General features: G+C 39.7%; 1 protein-coding gene across 1 annotated transcript in view; it reads right to left on the bottom strand.

The window, feature by feature from the left end:
• Positions 1–21,134, bottom strand: part of cacna2d1a (calcium channel, voltage-dependent, alpha 2/delta subunit 1a) — a gene marked incomplete at its 5' end in the record, with an annotated part of 79,766 nt that overhangs the window by 49,246 nt on the left and 9,386 nt on the right. Inside the window, 2 exons of the mRNA XM_079235948.1 lie at positions 14,382–14,498; positions 16,544–16,625. Of these exons, the coding sequence (XP_079092074.1) occupies positions 14,382–14,498; positions 16,544–16,625 (199 nt within the window). The remainder of the gene's footprint in view (positions 1–14,381; positions 14,499–16,543; positions 16,626–21,134) is intronic.

Raw genomic sequence — 21,134 nt, 5'->3', positions numbered from 1 at the left:
TATTACCCCTCTAGAGAGGTCCGGGGGCATGCTCCCCCGTAAGAAAAATTTAAATATTCCATATTTTAAAGCATCAATCTGATGCATTTTGAGATGCTTTTTTTGCCAACCTTGGGGAGAGCTGGAGAAACTTAACTTCAGCCATGAGTCAAAAATTATTATGGCCTCCTTACTAAGCGAGTCAGTGCCAAACAGCGTCACTCGTCGAGAAGCTGACAAACTATGATCATTATGGGTTTTAATTCTTCTTTTGTCAATACCCAAGTGTACAATATATATATGTACATATACACATACACACACACACACACACACACACACACACACACACACACACACACACACTACCGTTCAAAAGTTTGGGGTCACCCAGACAAATGTTCAGTTTCTTCGCAATTTCTCGCATGGAATAGTCTTCATTTCTAAGAACAAGACTGGTGAGTTTCACATGAAAGTTCTCTTTTTCTGGCCATTTTGAGAGTATAATGGAACCCACACATGTGATGCTATGCATAGGATTTACCACATTAGCAATGTATAGTGTATTTCTGATTCATGTAATGTGATCTTCATTGAAAATAACAGTGCTTTTCTTTGAAAAATATGGACATTTCTAAATGACCCCAAACTTTTGAACAGTAGTGTGTGTGTGTATATATATATATATATATATATATATATATATATATATATATATATATATATATATATATATATATATATAAATATATATAGTATTTTGTAGACTTAATACTTACAATATGCAATACTGCTGTACTATACTGAATATTGTTTTGCTATTACTACATTTCACTTCATAATATTACACTTATATGCCATAATATGTATAATGTACCAGCCTTTTTATTTTATTTTTATTTGACCATATTATGTCATACTGTTATACCACTTTACTTTGAGGAGACGTCACTGTTAGTCTAGAACACTGCATAATGTTTCCACCAGGTAAACCTGAACATCTCTCTCTCTGTGTGACAGTGATTATAACCACATAACTATATAGATTACAATTAACTGGAGGATACACTTTTTTCCTACACGTAGATCTTAAACCCTTAAATATAAACAGTAGCCCGGCCACCCTATGGAGGAAACTCATTTCGTTTTTTTTATTAAAATAAAAGTTGGATAAAATCTCCATTGTCCTCTCCTTATATGTAGTGAGGTGTCGGTAGGTAGAACTGAGTCGCCGCTGACTCGCCGCTCTCCTGTCTGACGTCACACGCTGCCACGGACTCTCCGCTGCCAGTAATCTCACTCGCTGTCTCCCAACAACGTTAGCGAACGTGTTAGCAAGGTGACTAGCTTGCCATTAAAAAACTGGTGGGAGGGAAATGAAGCCGCTGTAGACATCTTAACGCTGATTGGCCAAGACTCGACACGTCAAAGATGTTCTATTACTAAGATGATCATGACCTCAGTTTTTTTTTTTTTTCCCGTGTCCCACTCCATTCTCAGAAATGGCGGCCAGTTGTGCTTAGGCTGGCAAGAACCTTGATGCCCCAATTTCGTGAAACTCCTCCATCTTCTCTATCGTCAAACTTCCCGGGAAACCACATCATTTATGGACATCCCCTTATCAACACATTCTTTTCTAACCCCTAGCTTCCCAACTTAAAAAGTTACACCTGTTTTGCTAAGACGCACGCTCTTATCTGTCTGCTATAACCTTCAACTCATGAATGAATTCTCCTCCCTACATAGCACACAAACTTGTTTGTGTGCTATGTAACTGAGCCATTGTTTCAGACTGGTTCATTCCTGCGCAGGTTTGACAGTTTGCCTGGAGGAAACGTGTTGTCAGTTACGTGAGTTACTGAAAATGTCTAAAGTCCAAATGCTGAGATATTTAGTCAACCAGCGACTAACTGCGGCTGGTGAAGAGATATTTGGGGTGTTTGAAAGAACGATAGCAGAGTACGAGGAGGAACTTTCTAGTTCGAAAGAGGAGAACGAGCGACAACGGAGACTACTGGACGCTGTTTTCAACCCGGAAGTCCGGATACAAAGAGCAGGTTGGTTCTGTTTTTTCTTTATCACTTTAAACCAGGGCTGGCCAATCCATTTTCCCAAATGGCCACATGAGAAATTGGGACCGTTGTGGAGGGCCGAACCAGTAGCCTGAACCTAATTCTGCTCAATATTCATTTTATTACTTAAAAACAGTAAATGACATGGTTTATGTGCTGCTACTGGTAAGGGCTAAAGTGAGTGCTTTGGGACGGCGGAGGGGCTCACGGCAGCACCCGCTGCTCGCTGAGGACAGTAACTGCAGAACGATATGTGCTTTCACGTCACAGTCTCCCAGACACCAGAGAAGTCTCCAAAACTCTCCAATAACACCAGAAAAAGACCTCACGCGGGCCGAACTCATTTACAACTAATTCACTGCTTTTTCAGTGATAAACCTTTTGAGTAATAGAGTTTAATATGAGATTTCTCAGACGTATGAATGTATTTTATTATTCTCTACAGACGTCCAGCAGCTGTTGGTGGTTCAAGAAGAGGTTCCCTCTGAGCAGCCAGACAGGAACTCCAGTCTGGACCAGGAGGACCCAGGCTCCCCCCACATTAAAGAGGAGCAGGAGGACCCAGAGGCCCCCACATTAAAGAGGAACAGGATGAGCCAGAGTCCTCCCACATTAAAGAGGACCAGGAGGACGCAGAGCCCCCATACATTAAAGAGGAACCGGAGGACCCAGAGCCCCCACACATTAAAGAGGACCAGGAGGACCCAGAGCCCCCATACATTAAAGAGGAACAGGAGGACCCAGAGCCCCCACACATTAAAGAGGACCAGGAGGACCCAGAGCCCCCACACATTAAAGAGGACCAGGAGGACCCAGAGCCCCCACACATTAAAGAGGAACAGGCGGACCCAGAGCCCCCACACATTAAAGAGGACCAGGAGGACGCAGAGCCCCCAGGGCAGGAGGAACTCTGGATCAGTCAGGAGGGAGAGCAGCTTCAAGGGCTGGAGGAGGCTGATCTCAAATTCTCATTCACTCTAAACCCTCTGCAAAACAATAAAGTACCTGGAAGTGATGTGAACTGTAGTACTGGAAATACATCAATCAGCTCCACTGAATGTGCTGGAAGCTTTGACCACAAGGGACATCTGGAGAAATACTCTGAATCCAAAGCAGGAGTGAAACCATTTCAATGCTTAGTTTGTGACAAAAGATTTGGATTGTATAGTGTTCTGAAGGTTCACATGCGTGTCCACACAGGAGAGAAATTCAGTTGTTCCGTGTGTAGTAAAACATTTTCACACAAGGGAACCCTGAAGGATCACATGACTGTCCACACAGGAGAGAAATTCAGTTGTTCTGTGTGTAGTAAAACATTCTTACGAAAGGCAAACCTGAAGGATCACATGTGCGTCCACACAGGAGAGAAATTCAGTTGTTCCGTGTGTAGTAAAACATTTTCACAAAAGGGAACCCTGAAGGTTCACATGACTGTCCACACAGGAGAGAAATTCAGTTGTTCTGTGTGTAGTAAAACATTTTCACAAAAGGGAAACCTGAAGGATCACATGACTGTCCACACAGGAGAGAAATTCAGTTGTTCTGTGTGTAGTAAAACATTTTCACAAAAGGGAACCCTGAAGGTTCACATGCGTGTCCACACAGGAGAGACACCATTTATTTGTTCAGTTTGTGGTAAATCATTTACACAAAAGCAAAATATGAAACAACATTTAATTATCCACACTAGAGAAACACATTAGTCGTGGTGTTTGCTCAACAAGATTCTCTTGTCTCGGTTATTTCAAAAATCGCAAGTGTATTCATGAAAGTGTCAGAAAGATGAAGATGAAGCTACACATTAGTTTAAATTCTTTGGTGTGTGTTTCTCTGATATTGTATTATGTTTCATGTGTTCTGTATTGCCATGTTAAATTGTTTTAAATTGTCAAAGTATTCCCTGTCCCCTATGCAGCACTATGGTTTGAGCTGAATTATCAAAGGTGATGAAACGGAGGTAAATATTGAACCTTCTTTCTCTTCAGCAATGTTTTCTCTCTAGTTTAAACTCATTACTTAAGATTAAACTGCCTTTTGTTCCATGACTGAAGAATAACTGAATTGAAAAAATAATTGTGGTTAATTATCTCCATCCTTCTTTCTTCTTTAACATCATCCTCTAGATCTCATCTCTTTAAGATGTAGGGTTTGAGGACGTGGATATTTTACCTTTTGTTGAATGAACTTTCTCTCTTTGATTCACTACTATTGTAACAGCTGTTCAAGTAATGTTCTAATTGTTTTCATGGCTCACAAACAGTTGAAAAGTTCAGCCAATGTTTCCACCAAAATGACTTAAGTTCAATGTTGTACTGTGTTTGTAGCTAAGCTGCAGCAGCCTGTGTTTCTTTTGAAACTAACTTGTGTGTTCATGATTAATGGTTGTTAATGGAAGTTATATTTATCATTTGTATGTGAAATGTGAATGAATTACCTTCATTAAATAAATGTATTGTTCACTGATATGATTTCCACCATGTTACGTCCAGTCCACCCTGGTCTTTGAGCTTTTTTGTTGTTATGATAATTAAATGAAATCAACAAATATTAAGCATATCTTTGTGGTTACTTGCAGGTTATGAATTGGCAAAATTAAATAACCTAAAAATGGGGTAAGATTCCATTGAAATTCCCTTTAATTCTAAAAGAAATGTGGGTAAACTAGAGAATAACCTTTTTCAAATGAATGCTTGTTTGTAAATACTCTGTAAAATATATTTGATAGCTAAAGTAAGGGACATGTTTACTCTTAGAACATGTAATTATTCTAATACCTGTGTATTAAAAACAAATTAATAGAGATGTGAATGTCCTGTGGGCGTTTGGGCATTTGGTCTTACTCAGGGTGGGCATTTGGTTTTGCTCACATGTAAAGAATTGGTCAACATTTGTAGACCATCATATATTTTTCTTATAGTTTAACAAGCCCTCTTTCAGATAAAATATAAAAATCATGGAAAATAAAAACATTTTGATAGAAGTAAACATGGTTGCCGGAGCTTAATGTTCTGATTGACTTTTTTTGTAAAGCGGTCATTGGTGGCAAATTCGAGACCCCTAAAATATCAAAATGTTTTGAGATATGATAAAGCCCCCAAAAAGGCAGTTGAATTGGCCTAGTAACAAAAAGAAGAAGAAAAATTGCAAAAAGCAGCAACTTTGGCTCTAAGCGCGACGACCTGAGCAGATATAGGAGCGAAAATCAATGATTTATGATTGACACATAGTAGAGTCAGCCGTTCTGACCACAGAATAATTCAACTGGGACAGCACCACTCAGCATTAAAGTGCTCAGTATGATTAAGAAAAGATACATCCAGAGTGGATAACAGCTCAGAGACTGGCTAACAGGTTAGAAAACATTATTTGAATGAATCCAACAAAAACTGAATTTTTTTTTAGAGAAACTACATTAATACAGAAAATATATACATGCAGTACATCATATAAGAAAGAATGGCTGTCATGATGTACTATATACTATATAAAACATAAATAGGTATACGTATGAATACCTATAGTAGGTGTAACTAACATAGTACTATTTAAAACTATATAGTATATGTGCAATGTAATATCCATTATATATTATACATGTATTATACACAATTCTGTAATGTAAATATATATTTAAAAAAAATGTAAATGGAAGAGAATATCATGAAAAAACATATAATATAATAAACTAACAATATAGTATAATAATGTATAGTAATATTACGTAGTGGTTTCAGTAATATATTGCAATGTAAAATACATGCATGGCACCTATTTTCTTTCCGTGTGTGTTCCATAAATACTTCCCAATCCTAAAATTGATTATGTGCTCCCCCTTCACGATGAAGTTTGACTGGAAAAGGTAACACTTCAATGTCTCAAGACTACTCCCAATAATGATCATACAGAAGGTAGTTACTCTGAGAGGCCTGCTGTAGACTGGGAGGCCATCAGCATAATTACCTGTCAATAATAAGCCCCTTGGCATGTGACACGAGTAGAGAATTTATGTTGTTTATTCAGCAATTTGGAGTTAGTAAATTTCATCAGCATATTCTTGGAAAAATCATTATTTAAAGTGACCGATTGCATAATGTGCTCTCTTCAGAACGCCATCGGAAACAGCACATAAGTCATGATAACAAATGATTTTTGAGTACAAGTGGATATGCACTGATGGGGAATTGCAAAAGTGTAACACTTTCAATGTACGACTTAATAAAAGAACGTGCGAATGAGGAGCCTCTTGAGTTTATGAGTGTGTGTGTGTGTGTGTGTGTGTGTGTGTGTGTGTGTGTGTGTGTGTGTGTGTGTGTGTGTGTGTGTGTGTGTGTGTGTGTGTGTGTGCCACTGTGTGCCTACTCTGATTAGGGCTTTAACAGCAGTGTTTAATGACTCACAGCATGTCATCCAGTGCCGGTTTAATAACGCACTTCCAGACACTGGAGATCAGTGACTCCTCTGTAATTATGCACCACTACATAACACAACACTTAAAAGGGCTCTATTCAAAAGCTCAAGCTCTTGCTTTTCTCCTTCTTTGACAATCTGATGAACATGAATGCTACTAGAGAGGGGATCTTGTGGATTGTGGTGAATGAGGATACTTGAATGAAAGTTTTCTCATGTTGATGGCCCAGTGTTGCGTGCAAAAGAGGGTGACAAAGAGAGAGAATGAGAAGTGATTCATTTCGGAAGTGAGGAATGTTTATGATGCCCATGTTGCTAAGCGACCAGGGTGTCATGGTAACCTGCCGCATCTGTGGTCTATGTACTGTGGAGATCGAAAGCTCCCATGCAACGGTTACACAAGAGACTCCAAACATTTTGTTAATTTTCTTCCCATTGTAGCGCAGGCCATCTTTCTCCTCAGAGATTAAGACTTGACTCAAAGCTGCCTCTCTCTACGTCAATGACAAAGAAGAAGTTGTTTCACTTTAACGATGGAGAGCCACGCTCAGGGTGATTTAAACCAGTGCAAGAAGCCAAGTTTGGAAAACAACTGTTGTTTTTGTTTCCAAAATGGCCACTAATTGTGGCTTGAGACTCTGATGGGCAGCCAAAGCCTTTTTGAATCTGCTGCCAGAGAGCTAATGCATTCTCAGGGCTGAAATAACCTCAACAATCGATAATTAAACAGCACAGTCCTCAGCCGTCAGTTCTGTAGTCCTTACCCTATGCTGTCCCTTTCTCTCCAGTGGTCACTTCTTTTACTTTACTCAATACATGTGTCTTGATACTTAGAACCTTGGTATCTCTTATTCCTTTTATTCTCTTTCTCTCTTTGATTTTAATCACAACATCTTCTCTGCAGGTCTGTCCACTCTCTTCTGTGCAGGCAGTCTGTCAAAGGAACGTCTTGGGGGGCCGCCATGTCCCCCTATGCTTTTAACAGCAAGCGTCCCTCAGCGTGGGCACAACGCATCAGAGGGGCTTCCTTCAAAGCACCTACACAGTGCAACCTTTTCCTTGTCCCAACAAGTCAATCCTCTCTCTCCAGTTTTAGGCTGTCTTGAGACAAGCCATTGACAAGTGTAATCCTCCTCGGCTTTTAAATGTCAAAAAGCAGACACTGTGAGGATTTTATATTTGCAAGGACATGCAAACAATGTGTGTTAGTTTGTGTGTGTATTGAATATATATATTTTGTTAAAGTGATATTCATTCAATCTTGCATATTATCTCATTGAACAGTTTAAATTGTATTCAGAAATGCACAAGTTTATTGCTGAAGACCGCTCCGGTGTTAAATTTAATGCAATTTGGACATTTTCAATATAAATAGACGTTGAATAAACAAGCGACTGGTGCTCTGCGGGGGTGGGGCTGAGCTAAGCATCCACAGCGGGCCTTTACAGGCCTCAGCTCATGGATAGCAGTTTACTTTTGCTGCTGGATGCTGGATATACTAATGTTACAACCAACACACACTAAGAAGTGATAAGTGGTTCTCGGCAATGCTGCAAGCAGCACTTCCGGAAGACAAGCAATTAGCCCGCTCCAAATGGGTTCCGACAAGTCATGCGCTTCAAACATGTGACGGCCAATGTTGATATTATTATGGCAGGACTGCAGCAAATAAATCAATATACACTGGAGTGACAAATGTCAGCAGGAAGCAGTTACGTTGGTTATGTTGCTGATAAGCTGGAGGTGTTTTACCAGTTGGAAACCTAGACTGTAAAACATTTGTACGTGGTCTCCATGACATCACCCACACGTTTATGAAGAGCGATTTCTTCCGTCAATCGATACATTTTATTGCCACATTAAATCATACAAGGTAAGGTTACAACTCCAGTGAAATATTGGTGATTACTGATGTAAATACATTGCAGAAGAATGATGACCAAAATTGGAATTCGAAATAAGGTTGTGATTTCATGACAATGTTTAATGGTTATAACTTTAGTATCTAATTCAGGCTACAACAAACTCTATATTTTAAATCAGTTGAAACCTGTGAGATCAGCGCTCAACCTTCTTTCAGTTTGAAGATTATTTTAAACTAAGACACATATTTTAGTACTAAGGTTTAAGGTTATATTTAGATACCATTTCTGTCGATACAAATTTAAGATCAGCCAAATACTGAAATTTTTTTGTTGGACAATTATTTTCCTGTGGTTAGAAACCAGTGCAAATACCTCAACCCATTGGCAGAGCTCTCTCATAAATGTTTCCTTTGATGATAAATGAACATATCTGGAAATCTCTGCTGGTGTCACTGTGGGAGGAGAAATGACCCATTCCATTTGGGGAAGTCAACCACGGGGCCCATCAGGGAAATGGTTAAGAGCAAGGATTCAATAATTAATGACAACAGAGTCAGAGTATTCAGCGCTGGCTTGGATATCAGAGAGATATACTGTCAAGGCAGGTTAAAAAAAGAAGCTCAGGTCAATGTAATGAGCATACACCCTTATGGTGTGTGTCCAATATGTGTGAGTTCATTCACTATTCATCAACATGTCACAGCTTCATGTAAGCTCATGTGGGATGCAATGGTGGAGGAAATTGGAGCACAGTACAGTGGAGGAGGACCTGACTCACGGACACTCACTAGAAACAGAAACTGAGTGAGAACCTATTGATGAGGTTCAGGCGGCTGAGGCGCTGTCCAGTGCTGATCCCAGCATTGACAGTATGCTTCAGCATTGACTGCCGTTCAGCTGATCTGTCATCCAAGAGCTATTAAAAATGTCTCAAATGTTGTCAAAGTTTTTCCCCGCAATTGATTTAGCCCCAGCAACAGGATGGATAGATAGATGGATGGATGGACTTTATTCTCATGAAATAATTATAATACTACTGTGTCCGACTGTCACACCTGTTTTACCAAATGAAAATATCTGCTTCTTGTCATTTGGAAATTTGTTTTGTACCGATATACTTTAAAATAAAAAGGGAAATGCATGTTTCCTGTTTTAAAAGTTTCACATTTTAGTGTCACATTTTAAAGTGAAACATTTCCTTACTTTCAAAATAATGTATCATCCATATTCAAACTGTGCCACACACACAGAGACACAGGGACACAGACGCATACATCCGAAAGGGAAGAAATGTGGGAGTACAGAAAGGGAGAAAAGAGGAACACAGGGCAAGGCAAAAATGGGAAAATGGGAAAATGGGAACGAAGAGTGACAGAGAACCGGGATGAAGTTCTGGGAAAGGAAGTTAGGAAGTCATGAGCAATGAGGATGGACGGACATGGTTGGAGGGTGGAATGAAAAAGACACAGAACAGGAGTAATACAATACCATTCTTGTGACAAGAATGGAGAAGGAAAGAGATGATTCAAAGGGTATGAAACAGGTATGAAAGGTGATTGTGTGTGGGCATACAGATCTCCAGTTTGGCTACAAGTGAAGCCTGGTTTTCTCTAAAGGTTCAGCGACTAATGTCTAATGACTCAGCTTCTAAAGTTTCCAAGAGATCTCAGGGAGACAATTCTCAGATTGGCGCGAGCAAAAACCTAAAATAGTCCGCTGCAATACATCACAGATAACAACACGACTTTCAGGGGTTTTGTCTGAAGTAAAAAAGTGTTGCAGTTCTTTCTGCACTGCGGTGATTTCTTTCCTGTTGGGAACCCCAGTTTCACTTGACATATTTAAGGACAATGCACACTGAATGCAGAATATAGTGGTGCAACATGAAAGAGGCACATTCTTTGATCGCCCATGAGTGACTTGGAAACTAAATTATTTCCCCAGTCAGATCACTAACGCTTTGGGAACATGAAGTTGAAATGGTTGAAACAGACGCGTGAGGCCTGACGTTTCAAACAGTGACTAAAAGAGAGGGAGCACTTTATATTTGCAGCATGTTCACGGCTTTAGATGAAAACGGAGTAAGGAAGGCAGACAGCAGATCTTATAAGAACTACCAATGAAACTGATCCACACCCCAAACTCATCATATAGAATTAGGCGGCAAACCTCAACATTGCAGATACAAATCCACGTTAATACCACATTGATAACTAGATTGAAGACAGAGCTGGCAGTAAGCTGAGTGTAATGTGTACATTGATATGAAAACACTCAACTCGGATGGAAGTCTGTGAAACTTTCTGAATTACTCTAGTGGGGGGATAAAAACAATGTGCACAAATATCTCCAGCTATAGACTGAATACACAACAGCAAGAACGCTACAAAGTACAGCAAAACAAAAGATATAACTGACAACAACACAATTATTTTAAAGACTTTAAGAATTTAGTTGAGTGCAGTTGTGGCCCGAGATTGGTGACTCCCATTGAGAGCTGTTGTTCCTCCAATGATTATTGGTAATACAAATGTATACACATAGTGGTGTTTATGAGGGAAATAAACAAAGAAATAAAATACAAAATGGTGTAATAAGGGACTGTGTGTAAGGGCCATGTGGAAAAACCACTGTGCTACTGTAGATTATTAACATTGTAAATTATTTTATTTTGAAGGACCCAGGTTAACACTTACATTGTTACCTTCAATATATTTGATAGATTTCATTTCATTGAAGTAAATAGGGAATATTTTACCTTCATATGAAGTCATATTACAAGTATTGCCTGTACACTACTGTAGACGGACTTCCTGTTTTGGCTCCTGACTTTTCCTCCTGGGAAGTGAGCATCTTCCTCTCTCTGATTACTTTCTTTGCTTTTTCGGTACATGTGACCTTATGATACTTTAAACAAGTGCTAAGGAAATGTATTGCTCTATGTTTTCAAACTAAATTTCCAAGGGTAAATCTGCTTTACTTTTTTGTGCAGATACAGTTGTAAGAATTGTGAGTGAATGAGGCTGAAAGATAGTCTTCCTGATAGAACTAAAGCTTAATTTGCCATTGCTTACACTTCGCATTAAACTGCTGAAACACAGTCTTGAATATGTATGATTCTTGTCTCGTCTTGTCCAAGTTAGACCCACAGTATGAGTATAATAATAAACATGATTTGTGACATACATTTTGTTTGCAGTGATGAAAGATCTGTCTTCCTCTAAGCAGCCACAGCTGCCAGCTTTTTGAGAGATTGCATGTCAAGCACCGACATCAAATGGATCGACTGAATTGAGGTGACAGGATGGGCAGATGTCAGATTGACAGACAGTAAATCCAAGCGGGCCCGTGATTAACTTAATGACAGCAGCCATCATACTCATGGAATTGTGTTCCTTGACAATTGCTGGCAATCACACAAACACCTAGACACACACACAAACAAACAAACAAACATGTGCAAAGTATAGCCAGAGGAGACAAGTTTCCCTAGTGTAAAAAGAAATGCCAGCAGCCGTTTCCTGCTTATTTCAAGCACAACACAGCCTGAACTGTACAGCTGCAGGGGGTGGAAAATTGCAAGACAGACAATTTCAGAGGGTTGTAAAGCACTAAGACAGCATGGCTAATCAAGATAAACAGATATCAAAGCAGGAAATGCACAATTGGTTTCCACTGCTTTCCCTGCCACATGGGTCGATTACTTAAATGTGTATTCCTGCAGTATTAATTTCATAATACAGATCGCATTATCAATATATTATTATAGTACATGGGCAGGTTCAGGGAAACAGAGTTGACTAAAAATGCCTTTAATAATTGCTAATCACTAAATAGCTAGAATTCAGTGTCTGGAGGTGGAACTTTTTGTAGCACACAGAACATAGCGGTGTTGCGTGAACAAGAAGAGAGTGTTGCCTGTTGAATTGTTTTCTAAAAGGCCAAGATCTTAATGGATGGAAGGTCTGTAATAGGCTTTGAGTCTTTTGTACGCTACCTCATGGGAGGTGTGACTTAGTGCACTCATGGACTTCCTACCACTCTCCTTCTACTTATCATTTGTCTCTCATACACATCAGGCCATTCAATTTCCCTCGGACAAGAAGCTACAACCTCTCAACACAATCAACACAGATTGGACAGAGTAAAAGAGGGAGGGATGAAAGGAAACAAAAGAACAAGGATATTGAAGACAGGAGGGGTTATTGAATGCATAGATTGAAAGCCTGTGCAGAGATATATTAGATTGGTGTAGGTCAGGTCAAGAACATTACAGATGCTGCAGTCGGCCATTCCCTCCTTACATTTCAATTCATGATCCAGCTAAGTGGACACAGCAACTATTTATGGTCCCTTTCACAAATTGATGGCCATAAAGCTGGATCAACTCCACTTCATTATAGAGAACGCCATACACAGTAGTAACCACACCACCATGGGTCATCTCTTCAATGCTTTTGCAATGACAAGTAAACATTGTTTTTAGGAAACAGAAGCATATGGTGTTTAGCTTAAAAAATATATATAAAATCATCGCTGCCTCCCTCGCTATTTTCACTTTTCTAGCATATAACTAAACAACTGGCATTAACTTGCACAGGTGAGTTATCACAGCAGATGGTGTTGATGAAATGTAAGAACAGAGCCTGTGGTTTAACATCTATTTTGCGCTGCCATCAATTCTCTGAGCAGTGGTGTTTCTCTCCAGAGGTGCGACACAACAGAAACTAATTGTCCCTCATCCCTTGGCAATTATTGAGATGTGAGAAAAAACAAATTGTTGGCTGGATTGATGGGTTAATCAATGCGAACGTAACTATGGCAACTGGCTGTCAAGCGTTAACTGGTTATTTCTGGAGCCGGATTGATTGAGACCAGGAGCGCCCGGAGATCCTTATTCAGTTGGCCAAACACGGTTGTGTTTAAACTAAAGAGCAGTGAAAGGTTAACAATGTTTAGCAAGTCATGTTTACCACCAAACCATTCAACAGTTGATGCAGTTCACTCAAAATGACACATTTTGACTGGTCAAGGGTTCTTGAAAGGATAAAGTATATGCATATAATTGTGTGCCGATTCATGTACATGTTGAGATATTTTACTGGATAAGTGACAGGGGATCACAAAAGTCACAAGGATTCATCTTCTGGACATGCTTTTTGGAATCCACCCAATAGTTATCAATACATTTCACTAAAAAACTAAAATGTCAACCTGTTGGTGGTGCTACAGGTAAAGTCAGGGTCACAAAAGTAATTCTCTGGGAACCTGTAATGTCTTTACAACATTGTTACCCTTAAAGCTATTCAGATAGCATGGATAAAATGTTATACTGTAGATAGCATGTTCTATGGCTTGTCAATAGGTTGTACAGCACAAAGTGATTTCACTATGTGCTGTGTGCTTTATACAAACTAAGAAACCAAATCGTACACAAACTCTTCCAAGGCCTTAAAGTGTCTGGTCACTCACTCAACAAGGAAGAGTTTAGCCACTTGTGGTGAACACTGTCAGAAACACTTACTGAAATTGCAAAATGAAAGCATTTGCCTGCGTAGCCCTTTTAGTATTTTCCTTCTGTTCGGTTTGGACAAATTACCATGAAAGCAGCAGGTATTGATTAGATGTGGAGGGCAGACTGGTCCTCAAGGATTCCTAAAACGTTAAACTAAAATGGGTCAACAGTAGCAAAAAGCGATACAACAAATATACACAATGAAATTGTATGTTTGTTTTTTGACATGTTGCGACCCAGACTGGTAACTTTGAATTAAGTCATGTAGCTGGAGGATGTCTGCTCACATTGGATCAGTGCATGGCCTAAAGCAGTGGCTATGTTCCAGTGTCTGTTCTGACATGAATTGAGGAGGAGCAGATTGTTCCTGTGTTTCCTTGGGCTCTGTGCTGGATCTGGTCTCACAAAGAGCATAGCATTTGCTTTTAATATTCCTACATCAAACTAAATTGATGAGAAAGAAGAAGCAATCACCAAACTACTCTAATCCACCAAGAAGCATTGTTGCCACAAGATACTCTTGTGTTAGGAGATCACACTCACCTTTAGGGCTTGGGAGCGGTTAGCCAGCAGTTTCTCTATATTCCCAGAAGCTGTCGCCACCAGGTGCCTTGCATTGTTGGTCTCCACACTGAAGTGAGGTTTGTGTTGATGATATATCTGAGACAACCAGAAGAAGAGAGCAGAGGTCAGAGCAGAACTTCAACTTTTAAAAAAGGAAGCTACATGTCCACTGATTAAATTGCAATGTCAGGTTATGTAACAAGACCATTTACTCTGCTATGTAATATGCTCCAGCAAAAGAAATAAGAAACACAAATGCCAAACAGCCAATTATTTAGCAGCCTAGAGGGATTTCACTGTCAGACATTCAAACCATAGAACTGAGGCGCGTGCATGCATTTGTCTTCATCCTCCAGGCATCTGATGGATATATGCTTTAAATATTGCAATATTTAAGCGTAATACACCTGCCTTTTAGATGTGGTTTAAGTTATTACAAAGTATCCGGGAGGATCTTTGTGGAATTTATATATTTAATCTGAATGTCTGAACAATTCCCAGTGAAAACAAAACGCATAAACTGTGTGCATAAAAGTCTAAAATAATGTCTACCATTAACAATATAATTTATTTACATGTACGCACGCTTAAAAGCGTCATTACACATTCTTTTAAATTATACAAGCTGTGAACACCACATTTATTTTAAATAAGGCCATCCCCAAAAGCATCAGCTTCTGTTACAGCAACAGTTTGAGAGGGTTCACACAAAACATTGGCAGATATTTTTAATTCTCATTTTTGCTGACGAGTCATGCCACAAATAGAATAGAAACACGTTTTGTAATGATTTCTCTGATGCTTTAAAGCTGACTGATTATATTCTCGGAGGGAGCGGAGAGCAAAAGTGCCAGATGCATTATGTCAATCAATGTTGATCTAAAAAGCTTCTTCTCGTTTGTCAGATGTGGGTTTGTGTGTGAGGGTCTGTGCAACGACTCTCACTGTATAGTCATGCCGCTGATCTTATCTGAGCGTATACATCGAGCTGGCAGAATGGAATGATGGAGCGCTATGTCTAATAAGACGCTACTATATATAGCCCAGTGATGTGCTGTGACAGCTGAGGTCGTGCAAGGAGCGTTAGTGAGACGGAGAAAAGTAATGACTTAAAGTACACACAATAATTCTTGTCAATACTGAACCCCCGCAATGGGTTTTATTTAACTAAATTAAGCTAAATAATCTGTATAATGTACGTCTATGGTGTTCTTTTTTTTTACTTGTCTACTAGAGTGGTCTAAATTCTACCAATTGTTAGTTCAGTCTGCCAATGTTGGAAGGGAAAAATGTGTGGGCGATTAAAATAGATTGGTCTATAACTTATATTCCAATAGACAACTGGGCAGTAAATCAGCTTAGGGGCCAACGTTAGCCGTCGTTTAGTCCCTTTAGATTTATTGATGAGCTTCAGTACATGACTCTGTAACTCCGTATATTAATTACTTTATGTTGTGATTCCAATCACAATGCAACGTATTAGAGGTGAGTCTCAGGTTACAGAACATGTAATTACTCTGAGTGTAAACAGTTTGTTCATTTGACTTCGCCCCAACTGGACCCATGAAAGTGAAACGGCAAACACTAACGGTAGCTACTACACCAAGCTCTGTCTATGTGGGAATAGTGAGTACACAGGAGTTTGACAGTGGCACAGGTGGTTTAAGGAACAGCAGTAGGATTAACAGATTTGTTGGCAGAAATGGAATATAACATTCACAACTATGTTTACATAAGTGTATATAGGCCTGGAATTAAGAATTCATTTTGTTACCTTAGCTTAAACTCATCTTAAATTCCAAATGGTAAACTACCAAGGCTAACTGAGCTAGTTGAAAGAGCATCTGTGTCAATGTTTATAAGCTATATAGTTAGTAGCACACCACCAAGTTGAAAGAGGGTCTACTAGTAATGCTTGTCTGTGAATGTCAACTGTTGCCATTGAAAATGCCTACCAAGTGGCCTGAAACTTAGATGCCATCTAAAAAACGTTTTATGCTCCATTGGAAAATACGTACATAGCTGCAATATCATTATAGTTTCGCCTTACATACATCTTTAAAATGCTACGGTAATGAACTTTCCTTTTTTTCAGAAATTGGATGAAAAAAAGAGAAACAAAAACAGAAAGTCATGCTTACCTGTATTAGGTTGTCCATACCACTGGCTGTGTCTGTTAATGTGATCAACTCTTTTTGCATCTGATCCGCCCACTCCTTTACCCTGAGAACACAAAAAACAATCAATTAGCCAACAAATACTCATTTAATGGCAAACTTCCGATTGGCCTGCACAGTCAAATCTCATTTGTAGAGCTGCTCCAATCTCATTAATTTTGATTACAGCCCACGAGATCACACAACCTAAGCTGAGATGTATTGCCTACTATAACAATATGCAAAAAACATTGTATAGATTCAAGCAGGGAAAGCATGGAATAATAATATTTAGCCAAGTGGATACATTGCTTTACTCCACACGAGCTGTGCATTAAGACGAGAGCTATTCATAGTTGTCAGCATGAGAGTCGCATCCTCGGGGGTGAGATGCTGGTTAATGTATTCTTCTGATGAGAAGGAAGACAGAAAAGAGCACGAGAGACACAAATGTTAATGTATAAGTGTTAAGACACTTATACATTAACATCAGAACATATCTGTGATTTTTTTACTCAATTAAAACTATTTTACTGCCATTGCACTGCAAAAAATCTCAGCATCAGTACAACAAGTAGTACTATGTGACCCTGACCCCTATGTGAATATATGTGACCATGAAGACATCTAAACTGTAATTTCCAGCATGTCTAAACCGTTATGAATCAACGTTATGCGCTGTAACTTAGCCATGAGGATTGTAAAGACACCAGAGCTTGTATGGAATCCCTGACATTCAGTTCAGTTCAGATTGTGTGGGTGTGCATGAGCGGGCATTGTGTACATGTGGAACCATACGTTCACTGTAAAATCACCATTGAATCTCTTTACTTGGCAGGGGAAAGGTGACTGCACTGTACAAAGTTATGTATGTGTATTTCCTAAATGTATACCAAAGGGAGTAAGTGCAGCAGAGTGGGCAGGTGAGAGTGATTACGCTGATGAGGTGGGCGTGACTAACAGGTGCACTGAATGAGCTGATTAAATCAGTGAGAGACAGAGTGGCAGGAGAGAAGGAACGCTGAACTGTGACACTTAACTGTAAGTACACCTACACTATAACAAACCCTCCCCCAGCTCCTTCCTGACAGCTAATAAAAAATACATGACATAATCCATAAAGAAAATTACCCTTTCTCCCCCACAGTGTGAAGTAGCCTGTCCACCTTCCACACTGCTGAGGGGCCTTTGATAAATGAACCCTGTCTATGTTATCTTATAGGGGGGTTATGCTCCATCAAAGAAGAGATGTTCAGTGTCACATGCCATTAATAATTCATTAATTAAATTATGAATTCTTTGGCGCATACTGCTATTCCTATTCTCCTCACATCTACTCAAAGTGTAGGGCTATGTTTTTGGATCAGCAAGTTAGATATAGATAGCTCTGGTCATGAACTATCTGACATTAATCCTGTTTGCAGAGCTTTGTAGAAACCTAATTAGGAGAGGAGTATATACAGTAAAACATGATCCAGGGAAAGTACCTAACTAGTTGTGGTCATAAGTGATTCATTAGCTGAGGTTTCTATATGAGGTCAGCGTGTAATACAACTCACTGCTAATAGTTATTTTGACTTATTTTGTGCTAGAGTTTTGAAATATCTCTGATCTTGGTGAAATATAATCTCTTGGGTCAAATCAGAAAGGTTAAGCAAGTCACTTCCTCAAATAATCGTCTTCTTCTTCATCAAGTAAAGAGCAAACATTCCCTGCAGAACATCAGAATGTGTGGTTTTCTCAAGAGAGTTTTATCGGTATGTGTTTTTATTAATAGAAGGCCTAGGAAATTGTCTTTTATTCGAGAAAACTTAGAGAAAAAAAATGAAAGAAAAAGAAAAACATTTCATTATGAGGGTGGAAACCTGGAGCAGGACATGGAAACATGAGATAACATCATTGTCCCGCCCGTGCTCAGCTCCTATGCCGTCGTCCCCTCTCACGCTATGGCTCCCTCTCATTGTGGCAATTGAAGAGGGGGGCAATATGGAAAGAAAGGAAGCTTCCAAAAAGGGCTGGGAAGCCATGTTCAGTCACTCAGCTATAAAGCGGACTGTAGGGCTAGAATTGAGAAAGGCCATGTGAAACTCAGCCAAGTCAGCTGCTGGCATTAAAAGCCTCTTTTTCTTCTTCACATTTGTCATTCCTAATACCCACTTATGAAGCAGACTGTCTTTTTCTGAAAGGCAATTCTTCTTCTTTTGTTTGCTCGTTGTGGTCACTCACTCATATATCTGTTTACTTGATAGACTTTATTATGTGTAGACCTGCCTACTACAACATCTGGGCCTGATTAGACAATGTAGGTCAATAAGCTATCCCATGAGACAAGACCTCACAATCACCGTGTTGTTTTCTGGGATTTAGTTTGTAAAATTGATGCCCCCTAAATCCAATCTTCAAAGAAGCAGAAGTCCAGACGACGGTCTGTAAAAAAAGATATATAATGTATTTTGTTACTCTGGACAAAGCTACCAGTTTACCAAGTTGAACAGCATTTACCAAGCAAGGAAGGTCGAAATAGTCTTTATCGAGTTGCATTCTGGAAAATAGAATCTAAGGGTTTTCATTCACACACACTTTGAGCCTGGATTGTTTTCCTACTTGTGAGAGTTGAGATGAAAAGCTCCAATACCTGTCTACTTCAGCATGTTCCCGATAGTGAAATGTAATTCGAGGTGCAGTAAAGATCATCGCGGGTTCACTGACTTTAGAGAGTTGAGGACACACTTGGTTGGAGTTTAGACAAACAGATCGTTTGATATGAAAGCGCCGAACACTGAAAAGATGACATTAAAATTTCATCAAGCTCTTTCCATGTCCTCAGTCACAAGCACAAATGTGTCAGTGAAGTTAAATGCCGTGAAATTAGATGAGGTGCTGTGAGCAGTGTCAATATTACCGCGGATACTGCCACACCACACCTCTGCAGACCAACTCAGAAAAACAGAGGAAATAAAGTCTACATGTCAGAAGGTATATGAGACTTTCTCAGTGCTAAATGAGGTAATTTCTTGAGTAGACTATTAGCATGCGTCTTAATTTATGCTTGACCCTTGTGTGGTTGATGGATAGCCAAAGTAGCCCCTCCCCCTCTCCTTTTGCCTCCATCCCTCTAATGACTGGAAGCGGCCTCCTTCAGGCCAGCAGTCATGTGTGTGTGTGTGTGTGTGTGTGTGTGTGTGTGTGTGTGTGTGCATGAGTGAGGTGTGTGTGGGTGAGCAATGTGTGTGTGTGGGTGAGCGGTGTGTGTGTGTGTGAGGGAGTGTACACTTGTGTGAGCAAACGTTTGTATGTAACTTGAGCAATGGGTCTTTCAAAAGGGCAGTGGGGGGGTTGCCCAGGGTCAAAGGTCACCATGGCAGGTGCATGTCTTAATGTAATGAGGTGGGTGTAACCCATGTGCGCATGTGTGTTATACAACCCACCATGTAGAACAGTGCATGAACAAGCACTGGATAACAATTCAGAGTATTAACAAACAGCAGAGAATATGGCTTTAACGCTTTAAAGGGATAGTTATGGGTTTGGGTGTTATGAAGTGGGGTTAAATTAGGTATTTATCTATTGTCAGTGTACCTACAGTAGATCACTGCCCCCAGTTTGAAGAAACAGACCGGAGTACCAGTAGGGGAGCAAAATATTGTACTGCTGTGGAAAAGGGCAGCAGCAAAACGCATTTTAGCCAGCTACAAAAAATCAATATCAGTGAATATGTATGTTAGATTTAGAATATTTTCCAAATATTAGAATATTTCCCTTTAAAGCTACACTAATCAATATGTGTGATCATGTCCAGCAGCAGGCAGCTGTTTGCAGCAGAAGAGCTCTGATAAACCCACTATATGTACCAAACAGCAGACACACTAAATCAGCGGCTAGTAGGTGAACATAGAGGAGCATTTATTGGCTAACATATTTCCTCAAAAATGTATACAAAACAAGGATAAAAGGAGAGCGACTATTAGACTTGCATTCATCAAGTGGCCAAATACATTCCAGGGCAGGTTGATGCTGACATTGCTGGATGTGGAAATTGGAAAATCCCATCCCAACTTGAACGTGAGAATATGTCATTGATGTGTTTAGAGCTTGTGGTGCTGCCCAAAAGCAGGCAGAAAAGTCACATACAGTCTTTTTTGCAATATGATAACGTTCAGAATGTTATGAGGAGTAGCACTAAGGTAGTGCAATACTGGTTTGTGATGCACAAACAAAATTTGATGCAAAAATGTAATTAAAAAATGAAAGAGGTGAATAACACAAGATGTGTATAAATGACATCAGAGCAGACAGGGCTACCTTTATAAGAGATTTAATGAGCATTATTTGCCCCCTTAAGAGAGGTGGGGAAAAAAAGCTCCACTCTGCCAATTATGTAGCAGACTGTCCAATCTAAGGGGTGAACACAGGGAAGTGGACACAGTCCCAGAATAAAGAGCATGACTCAGCATTAAAGCACTGCTGGCTTACCTCTGACCACATGTACCCCTCCAGCCAAGCTGTGTGGGTTGTGTTCCCCTCTGCCTCTGTTTCTACACTTCAAAACCACTGCATCTGGTCTTTAGCTGTTGTG

This window comes from Taurulus bubalis, assembly GCF_910589615.1.
Source record: "Taurulus bubalis genome assembly, chromosome: 20".
Classification (NCBI taxonomy): domain Eukaryota; kingdom Metazoa; phylum Chordata; class Actinopteri; order Perciformes; family Cottidae; genus Taurulus; species Taurulus bubalis.
Note: the sequence above shows the minus strand (reverse complement) of the source record. Positions and strands in the feature narration are given on the sequence as shown.